The sequence below is a fragment of the Oenanthe melanoleuca genome, chromosome 11, assembly GCF_029582105.1.
Source record: "Oenanthe melanoleuca isolate GR-GAL-2019-014 chromosome 11, OMel1.0, whole genome shotgun sequence".
NCBI classification, from domain to species: Eukaryota; Metazoa; Chordata; class Aves; order Passeriformes; family Muscicapidae; genus Oenanthe; species Oenanthe melanoleuca.
Genome location: NC_079345.1, coordinates 15,821,510 through 15,837,567, shown reverse-complemented (window position 1 = coordinate 15,837,567; position 16,058 = coordinate 15,821,510). Strand labels below are relative to the sequence as shown.

At 49.2% G+C, this 16,058-nt stretch overlaps 1 protein-coding gene across 1 annotated transcript in view; it reads left to right on the top strand.

The window, feature by feature from the left end:
- LOC130258038 (hydrocephalus-inducing protein-like) overlaps positions 1–13,085 on the top strand; it is a 68,139-nt gene extending 55,054 nt beyond the window's left edge. Inside the window, exons 49-65 of the mRNA XM_056501054.1 lie at positions 673–772; positions 1,365–1,464; positions 1,955–2,123; positions 2,393–2,631; positions 2,948–3,005; positions 3,590–3,818; positions 4,192–4,424; positions 4,980–5,131; positions 6,036–6,228; positions 6,774–6,882; positions 7,459–7,713; positions 8,057–8,199; positions 8,541–8,762; positions 9,907–10,067; positions 10,566–10,635; positions 11,794–12,056; positions 12,818–13,085. Of these exons, the coding sequence (XP_056357029.1) occupies positions 673–772; positions 1,365–1,464; positions 1,955–2,123; positions 2,393–2,631; positions 2,948–3,005; positions 3,590–3,818; positions 4,192–4,424; positions 4,980–5,131; positions 6,036–6,228; positions 6,774–6,882; positions 7,459–7,713; positions 8,057–8,199; positions 8,541–8,762; positions 9,907–10,067; positions 10,566–10,635; positions 11,794–12,056; positions 12,818–12,980 (2,859 nt within the window). The 3' untranslated portion in view covers positions 12,981–13,085. The remainder of the gene's footprint in view (positions 1–672; positions 773–1,364; positions 1,465–1,954; positions 2,124–2,392; positions 2,632–2,947; positions 3,006–3,589; positions 3,819–4,191; positions 4,425–4,979; positions 5,132–6,035; positions 6,229–6,773; positions 6,883–7,458; positions 7,714–8,056; positions 8,200–8,540; positions 8,763–9,906; positions 10,068–10,565; positions 10,636–11,793; positions 12,057–12,817) is intronic.
- The last annotated feature ends 2,973 nt before the right edge of the window (positions 13,086–16,058 follow it).

The following is a 16,058-nucleotide window of genomic DNA, read 5'->3' as shown; positions in this document are numbered from 1 at the left end:
TGAGAGGGACTGTGCCCTGCCCTGCAGCCATGTGCTCTTAGGGGCAGTCAGGAAGAGCTGCACCTGACAGACACAAGGGTGCTGTGACCCCAGCCTCTGTCTCTACGCAGTGTTTGCCAGGACGTGCAGTGCATCCACATCCCCCCAGATAACCAGACACTGCATCCTGAGCCTGTTCCACAAGCACCTTGTCCCTGTGAATGGTTGGAGGTTGTTGTTTGCTTGTACAGACTGCAGCGTTATCTCTACATTCCTCCTGGAAATTTGTATGAACTTTTTGCATAGTGCAACTCTGCCCCAGGATTTTGTCCCCCATGCTTTAGGGGCTGCGTTTCAGAGAGGGTGCCAGGTGATTGGAGAGGGCTGTCAATGCCATCTGCTTGAGACACCTCACACTTCTCATGGTTGTTCTTACATCCCTGTGCCTCTCAAGGATGCTTTAGCAGCAGCATTCCCTGCTGTAGGAGCTCAGACTTGGGCCTGATAGGGCTTTTTACTGCAGCAGAATCCCACTGGGGCAGCTCATGAGATGAACAGGTTTACAAAGCTTGGGAGTCCACCACCACTTGTGAAGCCAGGGAGGCCACAGGGAAAGCAGCCAGCAGAGACAAGGACTTCCAGGCTGTCTACCAAAAGAATCATCTGAACAGTGTTTGTTTCTTGCTGCCTCAGGTTTCAGATACAGAAAACGTCCTGGGGGTTGTTCAGGCTGAAAATATCGAAATCTCTGCAGAAGTCTATGATGTTGCTCTGAACATTGACATGCCTGAAGGTCAGTGGATGCCTCCCAAACAAAGCAGTCCCATTACCTTGGGAGGTGGGCAACCAAAGCACTGGGATGGGATGGGATGGGATGGGATGGGATGGGATGGGATGGGATGGGATGGGATGGGATGGGATGGGATGGGATGGGATGGGATGGGATGGGATGGATATGTAAAGCATGTACCCTGCAAGCTGCATGGAATAAAGCATTGTCAGGGCACTGACAGCTTTAAGTCTCTCCCCTCTGGAATTTGAAGTGTGCAGCTTCATGTGCAGTTTGTTTTGAGGGCTTTGAAACAACAGTGACGTGATCAGGCAGTTGGCAACTGCCACCGGCCCAGCACAGCATATAAAATAATTGGATTTGTGCTTGGAAGCAAGGAGATGGAAGCCAAGCTCCTTAGGTACTAAGCCTGCAGATATTTTGAGTGAGAAACGGCAGACAAGTAGCTGGAAAACACTTTCAAGAAAACAGTTTCAACACTTTCAGATACTTGCTGAAAGGGGTTTTGTGCCAAGACCTCCATGTAGCTTGTGACCTGGTGTATTCTGCAGCAGCTCACAAATACCATGTTTGACCTTCTGCGGGTTTTCTGCAGGTCCAGATGGAAGCTTGGAATTTGGAACTATTAATGTTCTGGAAAATGTGAAGAAAGTCCTGACTCTAAAGAACAAAGGGATATACAACGTTGGGTACCGGTGAGTCCAGCTGCCAGGCAGTGAGCATTTCCTCATGTTCCTAGGCCTGCCTTCTCCCTCTGTCAATGGCTAGAACCTGTTTCCATGCTGGCTACCTCTTGGTAAATGCAAAGCCTCGGCTCTCTAATCTCAACTATTTTACCAGAGAATCCAGCCACAAGCCAGCAGTTCTTTACTCTTCTTCTTCAGTTCTTTTAACTCAGCGGGAACCCAAAGGAGAGTCCCAGAAATTTCTACCACTGAAATGCTGAGATTCATTGCCTTTCTTTGATGGTCACCTCCTTTCTCTTTCTGAGACTCTGTAAAGGAGTGAAGGAAAAATTTCAGTCTAAAGGTTTCTTGCACTAACCTCATGATTATTTGCACTCTCTAGTCAAGATCCAGGAGTCCCTGAGCAGAGTTGGACACTCCCTTTTCTTTTTTTTTTCTGGTCCTATGCGAAGTCTTGACTGTGCTAGAAATCTCCATTCCTTCCCTTTCTCTCCTTCAGTTTCATACTGAAGGGTACAGGTCCCAGGATGCAAGATGTGGCATCCCACTTCACTATTGAGCCTCAGTCAGGCACGCTGATTGCCTCTCAGCCTGGTACGAATGTTGAGATGCTCTTCCACCCCAAAAGGGAGATGCTCCTCAAGAACAGACTGTTCCTGTACTGCCAGGTGAGCCTGGGCCAGGCTCTGTTATCACACGGCGTTTTGGGAGCGTAAACAGGAAGGAGGGCTTGAACTGGAGAATCTCTCTCCTACGTACACAAACAAAGTCTTTCAAAACCATTGGGAGGCTTCCTAAGTGGAGCTGAGAATCTGACTCTGGAGGAGGTCCTTAAAAACAGGGAGGGGTAAACTGATGGAGGCCTGGGGTGGAGGCTAGGGACTGGGGTAGAGGCTGGCCTCTTTGCTGTGTTTATCACCCCTTCCTGTGGACACAGGTGATGGATGCCAGGTCTGGGAAAGCACGCCAGACTGTTGCCACCATCCCAGTGAGGGTGTCTGCAAAAGCTGTGTACAGCAAGTTCAGTATTGAGCCTGCCTCTCCCATCGACTTTGGGGCCTTGATCAAGACCACCAAGAAGACCCAGATTGTCGTGCTGGAGAACAAAGGCATGCTCAGCTTCAAATTTCGCATCCAGCAAGCACCCAAGGATTCACCTGCATTGGAAATCAAAAGGTACAGAAGCCCTGCACCACCCTTCCTGTCTGAGGAGACACCACCCCATGGCTGGCATGTGGCAGGCAGCCAGGAGACCTGGGCTATCGTCCAGCTGCATCCCGGGCTTGGGGAGAGGGAGCAAGAAAACACCTCAGTATCCCCATGTATAGTATGAAGCTGGTGATAGAGCTGCTCTGTGCCACACTGGGTGCTGCAGGCTGCTTTCTGGGATCCATCAGGAGCAGGAAGGCTTTCCTCTGTGGGGAGGAATGGCTTTGGCCTCCGAGAAAGGCACGGGAGCTCAGCATGACAGATACCTCTGCTTCCTCCACAGTTTAAAGCCAGGGGAATCTGCTGCACCAACTACAAAGCTGAAATCAAGCTCCTCACAGGTGGGTGACCCCTCCTCCCCACCAGTGCTGCTGCAGGGGATGTGAGAAGATGCTGCTGTGCCCAGGCTGGGGGCTCATCACCATAGGGTGGGACATGGTCTGCAGGATGGAGTCCAGTATCTGCTCCGTCCCATTGACAGTCCTGTACTCTTGGCTGAGAGCTGGAGCTGTGGGGTCAACAGAGGGAGGCAGGTCCTGTGTTTGGTAGCTGCTAGCCAACATAGGTGTGTGAACACCACAGAAGAAAAACATTCCCCATTGAACTCCCAGTCCGCAGAGCTCAGACAACATTCTTCCCAGTCCTCTGTCTCTCTCGCATCATTTCTCACAGCTATTTCTGCTCTCCTATGTTACCTCTGGAGGCTGAAGGATCATAGCTACCACCTTCATTCTTTACACCCAAACTCCTTTCTCTCTGCCACTTGAGACAGGCTTGCAGCTCCTCTTGGCTTGTTGGTCTCAGTCTGGGCTGCCTTTGGGCCACAGAGTCATCCTTCCCTGACCTGGGTGCTTGGGGCCAACTAGAGGCCAAGGCAGGATATACTCTCTGTTGGGGTGCTCAAGACACAGCTGTTAGCCATCAGCCTCTCCTGGAACTTCTTCTGCAGGATTACCTCGCTGTTGGCATGTTCATAGTGTCCCCCTGCTCCGGCTCCGTCGCTCCGTGGGGCCAGCAGAAGATCACCGTGGATTGCCTGGCAGGGCAGGAGGGGACATGTGAGGAGCAGCTCTACATTGACATCACGGGCATAGACCGCAAGCACAATCCCCTGGGTGTTCCCTTCACCCTGATTGCAGAGTCCTGCCTCCCAGGTACATCCTGTCCACAGGTTCCCTTGGTCACACCTGCTGCTCATCAGCACATAAACTTGCTGCTATGATAGGGAGGCACACTAGCCCTGGTGTCCCACCTTAAAATCCTCAGAGGTTCCAGCCCTCTTCAAGTCCAGCAGTGGACTCATCCCTCCCAGGCTGAGCAGGATGCATGGAAGGATAAAAGGAAAGCCATGCTCTCTAAGACTGAGGTTGACTGAGCTCCATCCTCACAGCCAGCTCCTCCACCCGAAGCTGGGTTTGGCAGTCACGGGGGCAGAAAGGACTTATCAAGCCTTTTGAGAGGCCAGAAGTGTCCAGATAAATTAATCAGAGAGGCTTCTCCATGATCATCCCTCTGGTTTGCCCACAGGAATTGTTGAGGACGCCATGTTAGTCTTCGAGGAGTATCCAATCTGCAGCAGCACCAACCTCAGCCACAAGCTGCGGTCGGTGAAAGGTGTGGGCCTGTTTGTCAGAGATGAGAACAGATTCGTCTTCACCAAGGTTCTGGTTGGGCAAGAGGCTGAAGCTCATTTCAATATCTACAATGCAAGTGGTCTGCCATGTGATGTGGTCCTCTCCCTCAAACCCCTGCCTGGAAAGGTAAGAACAGGAGGCCAAGGTGATGGTTGCCCTCTAAGAGCCGTGTGAGAGCCTGTTTTGTTCTCCAGATGCATTGTTTCCTGTGGCCCAGACTAGTCTACCTAAGTGCAGGTCAAACCACAGAGGAGAGCAGCAGAGCCAGGGAACAGTTGTGTTGAATTTTGCATGTCCCAGGCAAGGTTTTGGCTCACACATCTGGGTCTTCAGTGGGAGAAGTGAATCCTTCTGAAACTCTCTTGGAGCACACTCAGAAAGAGGCTGTTATGAACTGACATGCCAGAGCTCAAAGCAGAGCAGTTCCTCAGGCTCCCTGGCTTTTCCTTCTCTTTGAAGGCCAGTTCTAGGTTATTTGCAGGGTTTCCCATGCAATGCCCACTTCCCATATGCACTGGGGCAGCTGCCAGCAGTCAAAACACACAAAGCTTTAGCACAAGGTCAGCATTCCCTGGGAGGGAAGGCGCCTGCAGGGGCTGTTCTTGGTAATGCATTTATGAATAAAACTCTGTCATGTTGAAAGGTGTTTTCTCCTAACACTGCTCTCTGGGTTCCTCCAAGGAAAAAATCCCTATCAACAACATTTTCAAATTGTGTCCAGTCAAGATGTCTGTTCCTGGCTCATCCAAGGCTATTGCTATGGTGACCTTCACCCCACCAGACCAGCAGATTTATGACTGCATTTTCAAGGCTTCCCTTGTCATCCCAAAAAGGTAACTGACCTGTGAAATGTTGGGGGAGGCCTCACTGATAGCTGCCTCTCCACTGGGAAGGCACAGATCTCTTGTTAGCTCTAATGCTTAGGCAGAGTACTTGGCATGAGTTGATCTGGGAGGCAGTAACTGTTAGAGCAGAATAATGAGGCTGATGGTTTAGCCTGTGTGAGGAGCCATGAAGACAGGGAAGTATTAGGTAGCCAACTGGAAGTTACTGAGATGTGCTGCAGCTGAGCTGTGGGTTTCCAAGGGCAAAAGGCTTAGATGAAGCAGTTTCGATGCCAGCAAGTCAGCAGTCACAATTTCCTCTTTGTTTCTGTAAAATTAAGTGATGCTTTGTAATTCTGTGACATTCATTAAGCTGTTTTATGTGAGTGATTTGAAAGAGGAGCCCAGTTCCTCTGCCCTGGGACCTGTGTTGTGGGCTTTGACCTGCCCTTCCTCAACCCTTTAGTGGCTGAATTGAACAAGAGAAGTCTTAATTGCTAATAAGAAATTGCTTTTTTACTGTTTTTGGAAATTATCTTTGCTGATGACGACGATGATTTGTTTTTGCCTTCCTGTTTTTCGTTCTGCTTTCATGCTATGCTTTTGCTTGTTGCATATCTCTGATCTCACTGCAGCCAGGGGATTTGCCATATCTAGTGCCTCATTACTTACTTGCTGTACTGCATGATTCAATTAAGTGAAATTATTAACTGTTATTGTGGAAGGGTCTGGCTCTTTGGAGCACGTTCCTCTTGTGAATAGTTCTGCGTGGATTGGGAAGAGCCTGGTGAGGGTCTGGTGGGGTACAGGAGCAGCAGGCAGGAAAAACATTGTGGGTGGCCTTTGCTGCTTCACTTGCCCAGTGAGAAATGGGTTAGTGCCAGCTGAAATTGTTTCTGTGCCTCTCCTGCAGCCCTGTGAAAATTAGACCCCAAACTCTGACCTTCACCATCAGTGGGAAGGGATATGAGCCACAAGTGACAGTTGTGTGCCCAAGTGCTCGCAGCAAGAGGGGAAATGCTGTGCTGCGCTTCAAGAGGCTCCAGGTGGGGGATTCAGAGATGCTCCCCGTGGTCATCTGTAACAGAAGTGTCATACCTGTCAAGGTGAGAACCTGCTCAGGAATGGTATGCTTTGGGAACAAGTGCTTATGGCACAGGGGAAGGGTTCCAAAAAACATGGCAGACCTAGGAAGAGGTGTCAGAAATTCTTTTTAAGCAAGTGACTGACATCCAAGAAGGGAGTTCTTGGAAATTTTCCATCCAGTCTTTCTTCTTTAGGTTGAACACAGGAAAGGTGGTGGAGTACTTTCCCCCTGTCTCTCAGGTCACCTTTTGTTCTCATGGACATTGTGTGTGATTTCCCAGTTCCATTAGATTGCATTTCATCCCATTTTACTGCATTTCAAGAAAACATAGTTGTGGTTTAATTACATTCTGCTCATTACTTTCTGTGCTGTTTTGTTCTGTGTCAGTTCAATCCAAATGCCTCTGAATACCCTTTTTTCCCAGCTGGTTGACTTAACTGTTGTGCTAAGGGCTGTTTGTAGTGGGAGAGGTGCTGGGTTCCCATGTGGGACCAGCAGCACTAAAATGTCAGTCCCTGTGCCATCCTGTACTCACACTAGTATCACTGTGTTCCCTTTTCTCAGTTTATGTTACAGCTGGAGGATGAGCACGGAGTGTTCCTCTTGAAAAGCAGGCAGTCAACACTCGAGAATTACCACCATGAAGATGTGGGAGAGGTTCGCATTGGAAATGGTAAATTCATTAACCTTGAAGCGTGATCATGCACAGAGGGAAAACGTGTGCCCTGCTCTTGGCTTCTCTGGGCAGCAGTCAGATGTTAGGCACAGTTTCTTTCCTTGGGCTCTCTGTCCCCCAAGCTTTCCTTGGGGACTTTTTGCAGGGTTTCCCCCTAGCAAGTTGTAGGAAGTTCTTCTGTTCCTCTGGAATGGTGGCTTGAGTTGTGGGGGACTGTCACTACCTCAGTGGGCCCTCTGAGGCATTTGCTGCATTGGGAAGGTACCAGCCTGAACGGATGCAGCCCCTGAGCACACAGGCAGCCAGCAGAAAGCACTCTTTGGCTCAGCTTTCCATATGGCTGGAGCTGGCTGGAAGCAGATGGAATGAGGGCTGGGCATCAGCCTCAGGTTAAGCTGCTTAAGTGGTGATGTGTCTGGAGGTGGCAGTCTCATGAACATAGGAAGAGGGTCTGGAAGCACTGGAGGTAGAACCTGTGCTTACAAGGCAGCTGGTTTCAACCTCTTATTCCTCATACATCATATGAGATGAGTAGAGCTGTGTTACTTAGCTCTGATTTCCATTGCTGTGCAGAGAGCAAGCCCCCAAAGAAGCCTTTCCTGCTTCTGCGTCGCGGGCAATCGACAGAGTTCGATGTCATTTTCAAACCCACCCTGGCTCAACGTCTGGAAGGGAAGATTCATGTCTTAGTGGGGGACTTGTACATTCACAACACCCTAATAGAGCTGGTGGGTGAAGGCCACAAGGATGAATTCACCCTTGATGGACTAGAGGAAGACACAGAGGAGAGGAATGCTGACAGCAGTCTGAAGAAAGACATCATTGATGGTAAGAGAGGAGAGGCTGCCAAGGTGGAGCAAGCAAGAGGAAAATGTCTGATCATGTGTGTCCTCTCTCTAGCCAGGCCTGGGCTGTCACCCACGGACTTGGTGGTCTGTGGGCGTGGCAGCCATGCATGCAGAGCAGTGTGTGCTGCACTGCATGCCGCTGGCTTAGGGATGTGTCAGGGTGTTCCCCTGGAAGTGGTGGGATGAGGAGCGGCCTGGGGAACTCCCTCCCAGAGGGAGGAAGGCTTGGAGCAGGGAAGCATTGAACATACAGGTGTCTGTGCACGTGAGGGGGCGGGTGGAGCTCCCTGCGTGCTGAGATGCCTTGCTCTCCTCCTTAACAGCTATCAGAGTGAATCACATCCAGTTTGGGGACTGTCCTGTTGGGAAGCCCTGCCACAGGACCTTCACCATCACCAGCCATACCCAGAGGCAGGCCTTGCGCTTTGAGTGGGAGGCAGACGCCACATTCCGCTTCTCCCCCAAGGTGAGTGTGGACTGCTCTGCCTTTCCCCATTGCTCAAGCCCTGCCCTGCTGTTCCTGGGAGCTGGCAGGCAGTCCTCACACAGCAGTGACAGCCCATTCCAGTGCCATGTAGGAGATGCAGTCCCTGCCTTGGCTGGGCCAAGGCTGCCAGCCTTGCAGAAAAGGCTTCATGTTATGGGAGGTGGCACCTTTAGTTCACATTTCTGTCTCTCAAACTTCACATAAATCCACACTGAGGTGCACATTCCTGGCACAGCTCCTCACCACATCAGTCCCTTCTGCTGTCAGTTCTGCCCTTGGCAGTGCTTCCAGTTTGGTCTTGACTCCCTGATTCTCCCTAGATGGGACACCTCCATCCTGGGTGTGCCAAGGACATCACAGTGACCTTGAAAGCAGATGTCCCAGCTGTCTTCAGGAGGCACCTTGTGAAATGTAAGGTGACCAAGATCAACTTTGAGCTGCCACGAAGGAAGGTTCAAGACTGGAACGACCAAATGTCCATTGTCACATGGAAGGATACTGCCAGGAAAGACCCAGCAGCCAGCTGGCCTGAGAAAGAGAAGGTAAGGAGCAAAAGCAAAAGAAGCCAACACAGCTTTAGCACCATAACACCATCACTGCTGGCTGAGCAGCTTCTGCTTCCTCTGGACATTGGATAGCCATGGGGTTCACCAGCAGAGCATTCTAGGGGAGAGGTGGATGCACAGTGAGCAGGTACACTCACACAAGAGAGGGAAGCCTTTTGACAAGAGACCTTTAGGCACACACAGACTATCAGTCTGTGCCACAAGCACAAGTGTTGCAGCCCATGTTGAATGGGAGACAATGTTTTATTATTTTATCCCATTTTATGGTGTTAGAAATCTCTTCATCTCATTTGGTGCCTTTTCACCAACAAGGATTTAAGTCTGTCTCTTCTTTTGAAGTGGAGAGAAATACACGTCTCTTGCAAATGCTGGAGAACTGCAAGTTTTGTCTGCATGGATACCAGAGATTTTGGTTGTGGTTTCTGTATTGTGTGGGATATCTCATTGTGGAGTAGCTCAGGTATTCTATGACAGTATGAAGAAGTCCAGAGATGGATCATCTCCAGAGACTCCCACTTTTATTGTCATTATTGCCAAACACACTCATCTTGGGTGAAGGTTCTTTCCAAGTTTCTGGACAATTTTAAGGCCTCTAAACCATCCTCTTTTCTACAAGAACACCTGCAGTTCGGGACTTTCCTAGTGAGATCTTTCACACACTGAAGTGCCCATCCCCAGCTCCCAGTAGTGTGGCTGTTGCTCCTCACATGACATCTGGAGAGCACTTTCTCCTAAGGCAAGAAGATGATTTCTAGAGCTCTTCAGTCTTGAGGTTCTCCATCCACAGAGCTCCAGCAGGGGAACTTAATCCTAATTTTGAGACCTGCTGGATTTATAGGGAACCAGGAAAAAAGCCAATTCTTCTACAAGGTTGAAGTACAGGGACTGGAATGCAGCTATAGTCTCCATGGATATATTAACAGCTGTGGTAGGACTGCTTTGATCCATGGGTAGAAACAACTACTATAGCAGATCAGTCCCAATTTTGTCATCTTTCCAGGAAAGTTAAAAGTGAATGGTCCTTTCTAGTCCCTCTGTGAGGCTGATCTTGGAGGCCAAAAGATTCCCTTGTCAGCCTGAGTTTCTGGGCTCTGCTGATTCTTCCCTCCTCTGTTTGCAGATGGTCGAGAAAGTCCCAGAACCAGTTCACACTGTGGGGGAGGAGAACATCCAGGAGGCCGAGGTGTACCTCAGTGCCTTTGTTGCCTACAGCCAGTTCAAACTGAGCACAGTTGTGGTTCAGCTCAAGGACACCGTGCCCAACCAGACCAGGACAGCCACGTGAGTGCTGGAGGCCAGCAGGGCCCCGCGAGCGGGAGCTGCCTTTGCCAGGGCTGACCCAGTGCCTGCTTCCCAGAGCCCTGCCCCAGCCAAAACCAGCACAGCCCCATCTATGTGCACGCAAAGCCAAGCAGGAGATGGTGGTCAGGAGAGGTTCAATGCTGCCATAATCTTCTGCTGAGAACAGCCATGGGTTTGCTTTCACTGCAAGTCACCTGTCCCTATCTGCTCAAGAATAAGTTTGCAGTCAAACCAAGACATAATGTCCTGAACACCAGTTGGCCCTTTCATCTTAAACTTCCAAACTTCCAGACTTGGAAATATTTTTTGGGCCACCCAGGGCAGCAGTCTGAGCATGGCAGAGTTGCCTGGGGAAGAAGATGCTCCTCAGCAGAAAGTGGTACCAGGAGTCCATCAGACAATGTTATTGTACTAGTTGTACTATTTGCTTTATATTTATTGGACTTTTTTTTTTTATTCCTCCTTCTTGCTTTTCAGTTTCAAGATGCACAACACAGGGAAAGTAGCCCTGGAATACACCTGGGTGGAAGTTGCAGATAGTGAAGCAGTGAAGAGGCTACACTCAACCACTCCGATGCGTAAGGGCATTTCACTTGGTGGCTGAGGGCCTGGGGAGAAGACCCTGCCAGTGCACCCCAAAACATGAATTGCTTTTGCGTCCTTGTCCACACACCCACTTTCATCAGCATCTTCCCAACTGCAGCTGAGAGTTTTCTCCTTGCCCGCCTCTGCCTTTTCAGCCCCTTCTGTTGCTGCTCTGCCACTTCTGCTATGCAAAGGAACTGAGCCAGGCTCTGGGGAGAGCCACATGCTGGGTCAGGACTAGGAAGGGGTACATCAGGTCATCTCTTTGAGAAGTCTGAGACCAGGAAAAACAATGGTGTAACGAATGAACTGCCCTTCAGCCACTGTGTGCAGTTCCCCACTCCAAAGCAAATGCAAAGTCACTGCCTAAAACCAACTCTCCTGCTTTGGCACAGGAGTGTGTGCTGCAAGCAGAGACCCTGCTCCCAAATGCTCTATTTCCTGCTGAAAGTACTTGGCTAGAGATGCCCACAGCAGGAGGCAGAGTTGCTAGGAACATAGGATTTTGTCTTTGAAAGGTGTCCTCTTCCTCTCTGCAGGTCAGTTCCTCTCCTCTGCTACTCTAAGGCACCGCAAAAAGCTGCTGCATTGTTTCTGGTGGCAACAGGAGCATCCTTTTGAGACACATCCTTCTGAGCTGCGGCAGCTGCGGCGGCTTGCCAAGCAGCAGCGGCAGCAGCAGCAGCAGCAGCAGCAGCAGCAGCAGCAGCAGGAGTCCGAGCAGCAGCAGCAGCCTTCTGAGCAGCAGCAATCTTCTGAGGAGGAGCAGCTGGATTCCAAGCAGAAGCAGCATTCCAAGAAGCAGCACCCCTCCAAGGAACAGCACCTCTCTCAGCAGCAGCAGCCTTCTGAGCAGCAACAGCCTTCTGAGGAACAGCTGGATTCCAAGCAGAAGCAGCATTCCAAGAAGCAGCACCCCTCCAAGGAACAGCACCTCTCTCAGCAGCAGCAGCAGCAGCCTTCTGAGCAGCAGCAGCCTTCTGAGGAACAGCTGGATTCCAAGCAGAAGAAGCATTCCAAGAAGCAGCACCGCTCCAAGGATCAGCTTCTCTCTGAGCAGCAGCAGGAGCAGCCCGAGCAACAGCAGCAGCAGCAGCAGCCCGAGCAGCAGGGTGAGCAGCCTGAGCAGCAGGAGGAGCAATCCATGGAGCAGCAGCGCAAGCAGCGGAACCACGCCGAGAAGCTACGCCTCTCAAAGCAAAAGCACCTCTCCCTGCAGCGTGTCTGTTCCTCCATGGAAATCTTCCCAGATGTCATCCATGACCTGCCACTGTTCTCCATCAACCCCTACCACGGCATCATCGCTCCTAGGCAGAAGCAGATCTTTAATGTGCTGTTCTCCCCGAAGTGCATGGGCAAGTTTGAGACCACCATGCTGTGCAGGTGAGAAACGTCTAAGTACTTGCCAGCTCACGCTTCTGATGGGTATCACTGAGTCACAGGGTGGGACAGGGTGGAAGGGACCACAGTAGGTCATCTGGTCCCACTTCCCTGCTCAAGCAGAGCCATCCCAGAGCACATGACACAGGTCTGTGTCCACAGGGCTCTGGAATAATTCCAGTGAGGGACATTCCACACCCTCTCTGGGCAACCTGTCACCTGCAGAGGAAAGAAGTTTTTCCTCAGATTCAGGTGGAATTTCCTGTTCAGGTTCTGCCTGTTGCCTCTTGTCCTATTTCTGGGATCACCAAGCACAGCCTGGTTCATCCCCTAACACCCTCCCTTCAGTTCCTCTGACTGGGATGGGGAGGTGGGCAGCAAAACTCCCAGAGGAGCACAGAAAGATCATCATCTGGCCTTGGTAGGGAGAAAAGACACTGTATGAAACATTACACTCCTGGGGGGTTGCAAAATCTGTAATAAGAGTTCCAGGGAGTAGCCAGTCCCTAGCTCTGCTTCCTTTTGGGACAAGCAAGGCCTGCTTCTCTACATGGAGCCCCGTGTGGTGTGGTTGGTCCCCAGGCACTTAGCTGGTCCTGTTCCTGCCCTTGCACCTCTGCAGCCTCCATGCAGCGAGTGCAGTTGTTTAATTTGCTGCTCGCTGCTTGCACGGAGAGGATGCAACACTCTGTGCTCTGCAAGGAGACAGAAAAGCGGCTGGCTGGAAATGTTCATCCGGCTCACACCAGTCCCTCTCTTCCCAGGATTCCTAACCTGAAGCCATCTCTGAAGAAGGCGCGGGTGATTGTGAAAGGCAGAGCCTGGCAGCGGAGGAGCCTTGACAAACCAAAACGCTCTGCGTTACGGCAGATGGAGACAGGCCAGGGACCCAAGAAGCAGGTGCACTGGAAATCAACAGCTGAGTGACAGCATTTGTGTTAGCTGGAGCATCCTACAGGAGCAACATCATGTCTTCTGCTGCTGATGGTCTCCCACCCTTCACCAGAGACCTCTGCAGCTACCCTTCCAAGCTCCAGTGAACACCTTTATCTTACCTTATCTTATATTACCCCAGCTAATTAAGTAATTGTTAATTAATTGTTAATCAAACCGTTGGCAATAAATTGTTAATTGTCAGCTTATCTTGGTTGGAAAGACAGCTGTCTGCGGGACCTCTCTGGAATGGAGAATGTGACAGACCCCCTCCCCTCCAAATTATTGTAACTTTGAAATTAAGGACTTTCAGGCAAAGACATGGGAAAAGGTTTAACAGTTCTTTACTAGTATGTATAACAAGGCAAACAAACAGCAGCACCAGCAGGAACAACAAACAGAACCAGATACCCAACCACAGCCTTCTCTCAGCTGCAGGCACTTTCCCTTTGGTGTAGCTCCAGTCACAGCCAGGCAGGGAAGGGAGGCAAGTAATGAATAAAGCAATTGCTAGAGAAATTTTAATTAAGCTGCATCAAGGAATACACTGGAGAACTCAAGCACTGTGTGATCAATTCTTAAGAACGTACTGCTGTGAGGGAGTCTGTACAGTAGCCAAATAGTGACTGAACAATGCTTGATTAAAAGATAAACAAGAAAGTGATGAGAAAACACCCTAGTGAGGGAAGAGCCCTAGCCCTTAAACCCTTTCAAAATACGCTAATAGATTACACTGAGTTCCCCAAAATACAGAGATGGAAGTATCTTCTTGTAAAGTTGATCACGTCACCCACTGGGTAGAAGCCTTTCCTACCTCAGCTGCAACTACCTCCAAAGAGGCTAAGATGCTATTAGAAGAAATCATTCCCAGATATGGGATCATTGAAAGAATGGACTCAGATAAGGGAACACAATTTACATCAAAAATTTTACATTCTATACGTGTTGCATTAGACATGAATTGGAAATTTCATACCCCATGGCACCCTCAACGCTCTGGATGTGTGGAGAGAATGAATGCTATCCTTAAGAACCGTATTACCAGATTAATGACTGAAACCAGATTAGCATTATTACAGATCAGAACTGCTCCAAGAAAGGACATAGGATTTTCTCCCTATGAAATGTTATTTGGTTTGCCTTATCTGGGAAAGGGAGGAGGGGTTGCCAATGGCTGAAACTTATATCTCAGAAATTATTTGCAGGCAATTACACTTTATTTTTACACGGATCTTAGAAGAAAAGAGTTGTTATCCTCAACATCACCTCTAGACTTTCACATACACCAGGTAAAACCAGGAGCTTTGGTTCTAATACATGATACCTTAACACCGGCATGGGAAGGTCCCTTTCAGGTACTTATAACAACTGAAACAGTTATCAGGACTGCAGAAAAGGAGTGGTCTCACACCTCTCAAGTCAAAGGACCAGTGGAAGCTCCTCCCCAAACTTGGACGGTAGCACAAGGAAGTGACCCTTTAAAGTTAATCTTCAAAAGATCATTTGACAGTAAACAGTCAAGGGCAAGAATGGACTGACCTCTGTATTTGCCACCAGAGAGACTTTTGCTCTGCTGTGGGCTGCAATCCCTCGGTGTTGAGCAGTGGGAATATAAATCACACCAGACCTTGGCAAAAGAGGAATAGGAGATGATGTTGTAAGACTCTGGAAATTACTGCATGGAGTGTCACGGCTTCTGTGCTTCACCTCTATATCCCTACAGTGTGCTGCTCTAGTGCACAGAACTTAGGAAGCAGGTATGGATAATGGGGAAGGTCACCTTTGTTGCCACAGTTACCATCTGAGCTTTGCTTCATCCGAGCAAGCACAGGTGGAACTGCTGATGGGAGGCACTGCACACAAGTATACCTACAGCTCACTTTCCTTGAGTTGGAAGAGAACTATGGACAGCAACATGAACTGAGAAATGAGGAACTTTTAAATAGGCTGGATTTAACACTGAACTAATAAAAGACTGATTAATCTTATTTATAACTGCTTTGCAAAAGGAGCCAGTTTATGCTAACCACACAGGATAATTAAATCAAGGGCTTCAGCAAAAAAAGGATAATAAAAGGAAAGGGTGGGTTGATATAAGGTGAGGGATGAGGTGATATTTTGCTGAAGCCAAAAGGTTATTAGGTTAAAGGATGAAAGTTTTGGTTCTCTGTGTTTTGTTGTTTGAATTGTTTGGATTTGTTCAGATTGGTTTGTTGAATGTTGCAGTAAGTTGAGAGAGGGGTGGGATTGAAGAAGTGACTAAAAAGAAGTAGGATGAGAGGGGAGGGGACTGTAAATTTGCAGATGACACCAAGCTGGGAGCATCTGTCAATCTGTTGAAGGTAGGAGGGCTCTGCACAGGGATCTGGACAGGCTGCATAGAGAGGCTGAGTCCAACAAGATGAAGTTTAACAAGTCCAAGTTCTGCATGTTGGCCACCACAACCCCTGCAGTGCCACAGACTGAGGACAGAGTGGCTGGACAGCAGCCAAGCACAAAGGAACCTCGGGGGACTGGTCGACAGCAACTGAGCATGAGCCAGCAGTGTGCCCAGTTGGCCAAGAAGGCCAATGGCTCCTGGCCTGTATCAGGAATAGTGTGGCCAGCAGGACCAGGGAGGACAAATAGACAATGCTTATTTCAAACACTTTGCCAAATATTTTTAAACAATTTTTGAACAAACATTTTTGAGTCATGCCTTTTTTCACCAAAACACTCAAACACTTGTGTGAATGTTTCAAATTTCCAAAAGTCAAGCTAAAGCCATCATTAGTACTTGCCCTGATTGTCAGCTTGTGCAACCTCCTGTTTCTACAGGAGTGGTCGACCCACAGGGTCTGCAAATCCTGCAGTTGAGGCAAGTGGATATCACTAAATACCCTTCCTTTGGTAAATTTAAAAATATTCATATTTCAGTGGACACGTTCTCTGATGCAGTTTTTGCTTCTGTCCACACAACTGAAACAGGTAATCATGCCTATCAACATTTTTTGCAAGCTTTTACTTCATTGGGTATGCCCCAAGAAGTAAAAACAGACAATGGTACCCCATATATATCTCAAAAATTTGCCA